This window comes from Podarcis filfolensis (genome assembly GCF_964270895.1).
Source record: "Podarcis filfolensis genome assembly, chromosome: 10".
Taxonomy (NCBI): Eukaryota; Metazoa; Chordata; class Lepidosauria; order Squamata; family Lacertidae; genus Podarcis; species Podarcis filfolensis.
The window spans coordinates 71,597,969-71,609,228 of record NC_139612.1 but is presented as its reverse complement, the minus strand read 5'-3'; the positions used below and the strand labels follow the sequence as shown (position 1 = coordinate 71,609,228).

The 11,260-nt window shown below is 42.4% G+C and overlaps 1 protein-coding gene across 1 annotated transcript; it reads right to left on the bottom strand.

Annotated features, from left to right (window-relative positions):
- Window positions 1–403: 403 nt before the first annotated feature.
- On the bottom strand, window positions 404–10,255 carry LOC310742946 (uncharacterized protein). The gene is made up of 6 exons (XM_083572892.1): window positions 10,118–10,255; window positions 9,127–9,271; window positions 6,679–8,161; window positions 6,344–6,594; window positions 5,071–6,258; window positions 404–1,810 (listed from the first exon to the last, which is right to left on the bottom strand). The coding sequence occupies exons 3-5, from the start codon at window positions 7,977–7,979 to the stop codon at window positions 6,035–6,037; spliced, it is 1,776 nt and encodes a 591-aa protein (XP_083429018.1). The 5' UTR covers window positions 7,980–8,161; window positions 9,127–9,271; window positions 10,118–10,255; the 3' UTR covers window positions 404–1,810; window positions 5,071–6,034.
- Window positions 10,256–11,260: the final 1,005 nt, after the last annotated feature.

Below are 11,260 nucleotides of genomic sequence, written 5' to 3'. Positions count from 1 at the left end.
ATGCTGTTAATGGCTGTCCCTTTTGTGATGCTGCAGGAATGGACAGAGGAAACAGCATTGGAAGCAACAAGCAGTGCATATATGGACGTTCACAGTTCCCACTGTTGTGCTAAGATGTGTGGAATGTGATCCATCAGAAGCAGTACAAGTCAATCAGAGACAGATTGAATTGTATAATAGTGAGAGGCTCACACAAGCCTGCAACCAGTTATCTGCTGTGCATGTAAAAAGGGGAATGCACTCTGCTTCATAAAGGAACTTGCTGCCGCAAGTTAGGAAGGATATTAACAAAAAATATATCCTCTCCTGCCACCCTGAACATTCCCACAAGATGTTCCCATCTTTGTGTCAGATTGGAACTCTTAAAGGGAGAAGTCAGTCTTCATTTGTGAATGGCTGTTACTTTGTTTCAAGAATGGTTTATTCAATAAAAGTGTCTTAGTCATAAATGGGTGTGTTTTTTATACTGTAGACCCAGTAGACGGCAGTGTGGAGTTGTCTATACTGGGTCTGTCATGACAGCAACAGTTTCACTTTGTTGCAGTTATTTTGTACAAAGTTTTACAAAGTCTGTTTCAGTAGCACATTCAAAGCATTACACAGTACGTTTGTGGTATCAACATGACCTTGTTAGAACCAAGGCTTTACACTTTCGGGACCATAACGTATACATTTTCTTAATAACAACCACAGAAACATAACAGAGAACCCGCCTCCTTTTCCATATACAGTACATTAATGGGAATTCTAGTCAGGCTCTTGAGGTGACTCTGGCAAGTGAGCCCAGCTGCATGTGACAAGGGTGGGGAGGAGTTCCTTCCTGTCAATCAGCTTTGCGTATAGGGGTGAGTGACCCTATTCCTCTGGCAGGAGCGATTGTGAGGCTTCCTCGCCCGCTTCCATTCAGCTCTGCCATCCCCAAATGGCAAATCTCCTTCAGCACTTGTGGGAGCGGACAGGCTGGAAGCTGAAGGGCTTCCCTTGGAGTAGGCTTCGCTTGGCTGTCTGTTGACCTCAATCTCTGTATTTTTAATGTTCTGTTGGGTACCTGCAGCTCCTCATTCTCCCTCTTGCAATAAGGCTTGGGGGACAATCTCCCATTATATTGCAGTATTTTAAGTTTTCCCTAAGAATGCGCAGGGGGCAGGGATGAAGTTCTGGTGAAGAAGCAGTGTTTGGAGATCATGCGGTGGTGGGGGTGACAGAGTTTGGTGCAAAAACCAGTCACACACAGATGCACCCGTCTTGCATGCTTAAGTACAGCAACTCCAGGGCATGAGCTAAGTAGCAGCAGGGTAGGGGCCACATGCAGAGCAATTCCCACGCTGAGGACAACAACACACACAGAGGCAGCAGGACTTCTTCAGTAATAGTTTACTGAGCTTTCAAAGCATACAGTTCTCACTGGGTCCCCAGAGAGTCACAAAACTTAGCTCCTGAGAGCAAATCCAGTTTCAGCAGTAAAAAATACAGCACACAGGATATCTACGTCAGGCAGACACACCGGCAGAAGGGAGCAAGGGAGGAAAGAGGCTGGAAGGACACAGGGCAATGGATGTGTGTGTGTGTCGCTTCCTGTCGTCTGGGAGGGAAGTCAGCAACGTAGCATCTGCAGGGGTTTCACGAAGCAAAGCTTTCTGCCGGCTGCTTCCAGGCACATCCCAAAATACACACTGTGATTCGCAGTGTATTGACATATCAATTGTTTTTCAAAGGTTATCGGGATATGGTCTAGAAACCAGCATTGGATAAGATATCAATATATCGCCCAGCCCTAATCCTCACCCACCACCAGCAATCCATATTCACCCTCTCCCCTTCTCTCTCTCTCGTTTTTTTACTTTCTTTTTATTGAGTTTCTCTTAAAAAAAACAACCATAAGGAAAAAAAACAAATCCACAAATCCAAAAGAAGTATCCATACATAGCACAAAAATAACATCCATTACAGTTCTTTGTCTTCTTCCTTGAATCTTTATATCTTTAGATATTTAAACCTTTCCTCTACACACCCATTGACCTCCTTCCCTCCCGATTTCGGGCTTCTTAATAAAAATTCTTCCTTTTTTTTCTGCAGCTATTAATTGTTAATGGATTACTCGTCATAAGACTTATATCAAACCTGCTATAGTTTTTAGGTCTCTATAATTTCTTTCAATGTATACCATAAATTTATTCCAGTCACTAATAAACTTTGTATTCTTTTGGTTTCTGATTTTTTGTGTCATTTTTGCTAAATCAACATATTCATATGATTTTGCTTGCCAATCTCTGATCGTTGGGGTATTTGGACTTTTCCAATTTTGTGCAATTAATATTCTAGCGGCGGCTGTGGCATATTGGAATAATATCTTATCTTCTTTTTTTATTTCATCCCCAATTATTCCTAGTAAGAAGGCCTCTGGTCTTTTAGGGAAGGTATATTTAAATATTTTTTTTAAACTCATTATAAATAAGTTCCCAGAACTTCTTCATTATTTTGCAGGTCCACCACATATGGTAGAAATTGCCTTCTTTGATTTTACACTTCCAGGAAGCCTTATTTCCTGTTTTGTACATTTTCCCTAGTTTTGCCAGTGTGATGTACCACCTATACATCATTTTTTCCAAATTTTCTCTGAGTAAGACACATGCCGTGAATTTCATTCCATTAGTCCATAATTTCAACCACTCAATCATATTCTATATTGTATCCCACGTCCATTGCCCATTTTGTCACGACCTCCTTTATTTCTTCATCTTTAGTGTCCCAATCTAATAGTATGTTATACATTTTAGATAATAACTTGGATTTACCTTCAATTATTTCTATCTGGAATTTAGATTTTTTTCTCGTTTATCCCTACTTTTTTGTCTTCCTTCCATACAGCGTTTATTTGATGAAATTGCAGCCAGCCTGTTAATTTGTCTTTCAACTCCTCATATGTTCTCAATTTCCATCCACTCTCTGATCTTATCAGTAGGTCTTCATATGTCAGTCTTTCTCCTTCCATATTTGCTTTTTTGGTTGTTAAAATATCAATTGGAGATAACCACCAGGCTGTTTTCCATTCCAGGAGTTTTTTATTTTTCTCCCAAACTTCATCTAGTGGCCCTCTGATAATGTAGTTTGAAAAACCTTTGTGTACCTTTTCTTTATTTAGCCACAAATAGGCATGCCACCCGAATCTGTTGTTGAAGCCCTCTAAATCTAACAGATCGGTGTCTTCCAAATTAATCCAATCTCTAATCCAGCAGAGGCAGGAGGCCTCAAAGTATAATTACAGTTTAGGTACCGAGAATCCCCCTCTTTCTTTCTGATCTGTAAGTAATTTGAATCTAATTCTTGGTCTTTTCCCATGCCATATAAATTTCGAAAGAGTTTTTTGCCAATCTTTAAACATTGAGGAACCTCTAATCACTAGGATGTTTTGGAACAAAAATATCATTCTTGGGAGTATGTTCATTTTTATTGCCGCCATCCTTCCCGCCCACGAAAGTTTTACTCTGTTCCACGTATCTAGATCTTTTTTGATCTCCTTCCATGTTGTGAAGTAATTATCCTGAATTAAATTTATGTTTTTTGTGGTTAGCCAAATTCCCAGATATTTTATTTTTTTTAGCCACCTTGATTCCATTCTGTATCTCCAGTTTTTCTCTTTCATCTTTTCCCAAATTTTTGGTCAACATTTTTGTCTTTGTTTAATTTAAAACCGGATAGTTTGCCATATTCTTCTAATATCTCCAAGGCCTTACTAAGACTTTTCTGCGGTTCTTCTAGGGATAGCATCAAATCATCTGCGTACGCTTTTAGTTTGTATTCCTTCGTTCCAACTTTGATCCCTCGAATCTCTGGTGTTGCTCTTATTTTGTTCGTAATTACCTCTAATACCATAATGAATAAAAGCAGGGATAGAGGGCATCCCTGTCATGTTCCTTTTTCAATTTTGAATGAGTTTGTTAGATTATTCTTTATAATCAGTTTAGCAGATTGGTTCAAATAAATCGATTTTATTCCTTCCATAAATTCGCCCTCTAGCCCTGCTTTCTCCATACTTTTTAGTAAGAACAGCCATGAGGCGTTATCGAATGCCTTCTCTGCATCGATGAAAATCAGCATCGCAGGTACCTCATTCTTACACTCCAGATATTCAATGATGTTTATAATATGCCTTACATTGTCCTTGAGTAACCTATTTCAGTCTAAATCTCAATAAAGAAACAAGTATAGATGTAGTCTGGGATGCCAGCAAGGCGGTCCTAAGAGGGTTTCTTATTCAGCAAAATAGTTATAAGAGGAAAGTAAGAGAACAAAAGAAAGAGGAAATCCTTAGTCAGCTAAGAGAATGTGAGAAAAAATTAATAACAAACCCAAAAGACGAACAAAACATACAAATAACAAAAATGTTACAAACACAGTATTCAATGCTAACAAGTCAAGAAATTGAATGGAAAATTAAGTTAATGAAACAAAAATATTTTGAATCAGCTAACGAAACAGGTAAACTATTAGCTTGGCAACTGTGAAAAAGGCAAAAACAAAATGTAATAAATAAGATAAAAATAGAAGAACAATTGATAGAAGATCCAAAAGAAATAAAGGAAAATTTCCTCAAATTCTATGAGAAATTGTACAAAAAGGAAGACGAAGAGATAACCCGGATAGAAGAATATTTAGAAGACTACAGTGGGAAGACCATAACAGAGGAAGAAAGAACTCAATTAAATAAACCTATAAAAGCAGAAGAGATCCAGGATGCGATAAGGAAGATGAAACCAGGGAAAGCCCCGGGACCAGATGGACTGTCAGCTAAATATTATAAAGTACTAGAAAATCAACTAACACCAGTGCTATGTGACATCATGAACAATATATTAAGAGGAGGTAGGATACCAGAGACATGGAAAGAGGCCCACATTTCGATGATCCCTAAACCGGACACGGATAAATTAAACATCAAAAACTATAGACCTATATCACTATTAAACAACGATTACAAAATTTTCGCAGAGGTGATGGCAAACAGACTCAAAAAATGCCTAGTAAATTTAATACATAAAGATCAAGCAGGATTCCTCCCAAATAGGTCACCCTCTCCCCTTCTCTATCAAAAGGTAAGGTAAAGGGACCCCTGACCATTAGGTCCAGTCGTGACCAACTCTGGGGTTGCGGCGCTCATCTCGCTTTACTGGCCGAGGGAGCTGGCGTACAGCTTCCGGGTCATGTGGCCAGCATGACTAAGCCGCTTCTGGTGAACCAGAACAGCACACGGAAACACCGTTTACCTTCCCGCCTGAGCGGTACCTATTTATCTACTTGCACTTTAACATGCTTTCGAACTGCTAGGTTAGCAGGAGCAAGGACCGTGTAATGGGAGCTCACCCCATCGCAGGGATTCAAACCACGGACCTATGGTTTAACCCACAGCGCCACCCGCGTCCCTGTCAAAAGGTACTTTATATCTAAAATGATTCTCACTATTGTGAGACATTACCTTCATTTAAAAAAATACAGCACACAGGTACACACACCAGCAGAAGGGAGCAAGGAAGGCAAGAGGCTGGAACAACACAGGGCAATGTGTTTTGTCAGGGAATGGTCTGAAGCCGAATATGGGGGAATGCATTCTCAAGCAGATTAGCTTTCCTCAGAAGAGGAGGGAGAGAAACAGCCCCCCTCGTTTCTAGTGGTCTCAGAAGCAGGGAGTGACACAGACACAATGAAGATTAGACAGGAGTTACCCAGTTCGAGATAATGACAACACTCAGCTGGGCCCTGAAGCCGGAAGCCGGATTTCCTCTGTGTTCATTGCTGTGAAGAAGAGGGGACTCTGAGAGGAACATGTCCCACACTCCATACATCTAAATGGTTTCTCCCATCTGAGACTCTCGTGATGTTTCTTAAACACTCCATTATAACAAAAGCACTTTCTGTAATCCTTCCATTTAAACTGCTTCTCGGCTTTGAGTTTGTTGATGGTTTGTAGGGTTTCAACTCTTAAAGTTTTTCCTGTCCATGAGTCTGTTGATATAGGACTTCCACTAGGACTGAACCTTTATCGCCTTTCCTGACATTTATATGGTTTGTCTCTTGGGTGAGTTTGTTCACATAAATTAAGGGTTCCACTCTGACTGAAGCTCCTTCCACATGCCATACATTGAAATGGTTTCTCCCATGTGTGTCTGCTGATGTTTTCTAAGATTTCCACTTTGAGTGAAGCTCTTTCCACATTCCAGGCATTCAAATGGTTGCGCCCCTGTGTGAGTCCGTTGATGTCTTCTAAGGTTTCCATTATGAAGAAAGCTCTTTCCGCACTCCATACATTTATATGGTTTCTCCCCTGTGTGAGTCTGTAGATGACTACTGAGGTGTCCACTCTGGCTGAAGATCTTTCCACACTCCATACATTTATATGGTTTTTCACCCGTGTGAGTAAGTTCATGACATCTAAGGGATACATTGTGACTGAAGCTCTTTCCGCACTCCATACATTTATATGGTTTCTCCCCTGTGTGAGTCCGTTGATGTTTTCTAAGATTTCCATTCTGACCGAAGCTCTTTCCACACTCCATACATTTAAATGGTTTCTCCCCTGTGTGAGTCCGTTGATGTAATCTAAGTTTTGAATTGAAACTAAAGCTCTTTCCGCACTGCGTACATTTAAATGGTTTTCCCCCTGTGTGAATCCACTGGTGTAACTTAAGGTATCCGCTATCACTAAAGCTCTTTCCGCACTCCATACATTTATATGGTTTCTCCACTGTGTGAGTCTGTAGATGAATACTGAGGTTTCCACTCTGACTGAAGCTCTTTCCACACTCCATACATTTAAATGGTTTCTCCCCTGTGTGAGTCCGTTGGTGTGTTCTAAGGGATGCATTGAAATTAAAACTCTTTCCACACTCCATGCATTTAAAAGGTTTTTCACCCGTGTGAGTCCATTGATGTGTTCTAAGTTTTCCTTTATCACTAAAGCTCTTTCCACACTCCATACATTTATATGGTTTCTCCCCTGTGTGAGTCCGTTGATGTGTTCTAAGAACTCCATTCTTACTGAAGCTCTTTCCGCACTCCATACATATATATGGTTTCTCCCCTGTGTGAGTCCGTTGATGATGTCTAAGGGATACATTGTGACTGAAGCTCTTTCCGCACTCCATACATTTAAATGGTTTCTCCCCTGTGTGAGTTTGTAGATGAATATTGAGGTGTCCACTCCGACTGAAGCTCTTTCCACACTCCATGCATTTAAAAGGTTTTTCACCCGTGTGAATCCGTTGATGTCTTCTAAGGTCTCCATTCTTACTGAAGCTCTTTCCGCACTCCATACACTTAAATGGTTTTTCCCCTGTGTGAGTCTGTTGATGTCTTCTAAGCTTTTTATTATCACTAAAGCTCTTTCCGCACTCCATACATTTATATGGTTTTTCCCCTGTGTGAATCCGCTGGTGTAATTTAAGGTATCCATTATCACTAAAGCTCTTTCCGCACTCCATACATTTATGTGGCTTCTCCCCTGTGTGAGTTTGTAGATGAATATTTAGGTGGCCACTCTGAGTGAAGCTCTTTCCGCACTCCATACATTTAAATGGTTTCTCCCCTGTGTGAGTCCGTTGGTGTGTTCTAAGGGATACATTGTGACTGAAGCTCTTTCCGCACTCCATACATTTATATGGTTTCTCCCCTGTGTGAGTTTGTAGATGAATATTAAGGTGTCCACTCTGACTGAAGCTCTTTCCACACTCTATGCATTTAAAAGGTTTTTCACCCGTGTGAGTCCGTTTGTGCTGTTTAAGGTGTCCACTCTGACGGAAGCTCTTTCCGCACGCCATACATTTATATGGTTTCTCCCCTGTGTGAGTCCGTTTGTGCCATTTAAGGTGTCCACTCTGACGGAAGCTCGCTCCGCACTCCATACATGTAAATGGTTTCTCCCCTGAGTGAGTCCGTTGATGTATTCTAAGGTTTCCATTTCCACTAAAGCTCTTTCCACACTCCATGCATTTAAATGGTTTTTCCTGTTGGAGTTCGTTGATGTGAGCTATGTATGCTCATTCAGTGAAGCATATCCCACATTTGACAGATTTTAATTTCTCTTCCTAATTAAACTGAAGGTGCCCGATCCCCTGAAGTTTTGACTGTCTTCTCCTTCACCTTCTTCAGAGTGGTAGGAAAGGAAATCCTGTTTGGGTTTCAAGGAAGAGAACAAAGGAAAAGAGAGCACATCAGATGTCATTAGCACCACCTCATATTTCAAGATATCCTACATTTCCCCGCATCCTACCCATGTTCCAAACTTTTAAAAAATGAAAATGCAATGTCATCAAATATTAGTAATGCATCAGCAACCTTTCATAATCCTCAATCATTGTTAATAAAGCAGAATGATCAAGGAATACAGACTTTTCAAACCAATTGTTTCCTCACAGGAAAGGCAGCTGCTCTCTGTCCATGAAAAGGCCCTCTCTTTCTCTGGTTCATTGTTCCTTTGGACATTCCCCATCCTCTGCATCATAATCCTCCATCCACCTCTGTCTCTTAATGAATCACCTGCGCAGTCCCATTGGCCTCTGGAGGTCCATATGGACTATTATGTGAGACCTAGGTCTATGTCTTTTCCAGGGACTGTGGTCTGGGTTAGTCAGAGAACTAGAGACAAGTCTTGGTGTTTCAGGTCAGCTGAATGGGTGCTCAGGGAAGCTCCTGTTTTTGGAGATGGACCTCCATCTAGAAGCCTTGCATTGCATGGAGAGAGAAGGAGAAGCGAAAGGAAAGCAGCTGGCACATGGGAATCCCAGACGGAAAAACCCACCCCCATTGCTCCTTATAATAATGAGGTGCAGCCTGATCTTGTGCCTGTCTCCTGATGCAGGACTATCCTAAAATGACACTTACAAATGTGAATACTAAAGGCAAATAGATAACTGTACTTAATGGAAACTTCATCCTTGAATATGTAGTATTGATTCATTAACAGCCTGAAGTTATGTTGTTTCTTGAGAAATAAATTTATTCCTGATCTGTCTTAAATATCATAATTATAGCATGGCTTGGGGTGTTAGGGTAGTACCTTTCGTGGACGACATGTAGTCCACCTTGTGGGGTAATTTTTCCACCATTGGTCCCCACCCTGCACTCAGCTCTCACCTTTGGCTTCCAGAAGCTGTCAGCATGCAACAGAGGCAGCGATCCAAGCAATGGCTTCAACGGGCTGGCTAAACCAGGTGAGGATATCTGCTGGGTCTCAAATTCTTGGTGGGTTGGGGAATTCTGCTGCTGGTGAAGGCAGACCCTGGTGGATGGAGAGGAGGAGAACAACAGTGAATCCCACAGTCAAAAAGGCAGATTCCGCCCATGCTGCAGAGGAAAGTGAAGGGCTGATGTGATTGTCAACCGGGGAAGGAAGCCCATCGAGAAGGAAAACTCTGATCCTAAACCTTCACTGCCTTGTGAGTTGTCTTCAGGAGAAGAGAAGGCTATGGGGGAAAAGGAAAGTCTTGGGCCTGAAACTTTTGGAGGTGCAGGACCAGGAAAGCTTTTGCCACCATTATCCTTCCAATTGGGATTCAGGCCTCATCATGGGATGGAAACTGCCCTGGTTGCACTGCTTGATGATCTCCGATGGGCTAGAGACCAAGGGGGAAAAAGCTCTTTCCTGGTTCTGCTGCATCTGTCAGCGGCTTTGGGGACCTTTGACCATGGTATGTGCACATTTGACCATGTGCAGTGGTTCCCCTCCTTCCTCCTGGGCCATGTCCATAAAGTGGTGTTGGGGGATGAGTGTTCAGACCTCTGGGCTCTCACTTGTGGGGTGCCTCAGGGCTCCGTCCTCTCCCCCATGCTGTTTAATATCTATACGAAGTTGCTGGGAGAGATCATCAGGGGGTTTGGGTTGGGTGTTCCCCAGTATGTGGATGATACCAAGCTCTACCTCTCTTTTAAATTGGAACCAGTGAAGGTCTGGAGGCAGTTGGAGGATGGATGGCGGCTAACAGATTGAGGTTGAGTCTTGACAAGACAGAAATACTGTCCCAGGGGGAAAGGGGGCAGGCAGGTGTTGGAGACACCCTAGACCTGATGGAAGTAACTGTGCCCCAAAAGGACCAGGTGCACAACCTGGGGGTCATTTTGGACTCACAGCTGTCCATGGAGGCGCAGGTCAATTCTGTGTCCAGGGCAGTTGTCTGCCACCTCCATCTGGTACGCTGGCTGAGACCCTCCATGCCTGGAGACTGTCTCCCCAGAGTGGTGCATATTCTGGCGATCTCCCGCTTGGACTACAGCCATGCGCTACATGGGGCCATCTTTGAAGGTGACTCGTAAACTGCAACTAATCCAGAATGTGGCAGCTAGAGAACAGAATGGGAGCAGCTGCTGAGACAACATAACACCAGTCCGAAAGGATCTTCATTGACTCCCAGTACATTTCTGAACACAATTCACATTGTTGGTGCTGACCTTTAAATTGCCGTGGTTGCATTTTTCAGGCATAGATTCCTGTTTTGCCTTCAGTAACAAATTTATTTGCTGCAGGAATTTTTTGCTGTCTCTGAGCTGTTTTCCTACTCTGCTAATTGTATGTTGGACTTGCTCTGGAGATCATTGTGCAGGAGGAAGATCTGCAACCTAAAGCCCTAAACAGCCTCGGGTATGTAGACCTGAAGGAACGTCTCCACCCCCATCGCTCAGTCTGTACACTGAGGTCCTCCTTTGAGGGTCTTCTGCTGGTTCACCCCACCCCACCCCCCATGAGAAGCGAAGTTACAGGGAGCAGGCAGAGGGCAAGGAAATGGGCAACTATCTGACATTTGGAAGACAGCTGAAGACAGGACTGTAGTGGGACGTTTTTAATGTCTGATGTTTTGCTTTCTTTTATGTGTACTGTAAGCTGCCCAGAGTGGCTGGGGAAACCCAGCCAGATAGACAGGGTAGAAATACTACAATCATTCTTATTATATTGTTGTATTTTTGTAGTTATATTGGAATTCGTAATGCAATATCAGTTCATGAAATGTTATGGGTGGAGAAAATCACAGGGATGCCATAGACGGTAATCCCACCCACAACTTCTCATTTACATACAGTCTGTAAATTAGGGGAGGTCACACACCTCACCTGTGCTAATACTGGCAGTCTCTGGCCTGCATAGGCACACCTTGTATGTAGAGCCTCCAGCCACAGGCACTGTCTATCATGAAAATGGGTCCTTTGACTGGGAAGAATCTCAAAATTGTCAGTCATTCTGACACTGCCTACAAATAAAACCACCATGATACTGTAG

What these genes read in the sequence shown, in the direction of transcription:
- LOC310742946 (XM_083572892.1), bottom strand. Translation starts at nt 7,979, where the DNA reads ATGGAGTGTGGAAAGAGCTTTAGTGGAAATGGAAACCTTAGAATACAT. An exon ending in AGTGATAGCGGATACCTTAA is followed by an intron (nt 6,595 to 6,678) that starts GTTACACCAGTG and finishes TTCAAAACTTAG; the next exon opens with ATTACATCAACGGACTCACA. An exon ending in CAGCCAGAGTGGACACCTCA is followed by an intron (nt 6,259 to 6,343) that starts GTAGTCATCTAC and finishes TGGAAACCTTAG; the next exon opens with AAGACATCAACGGACTCACA.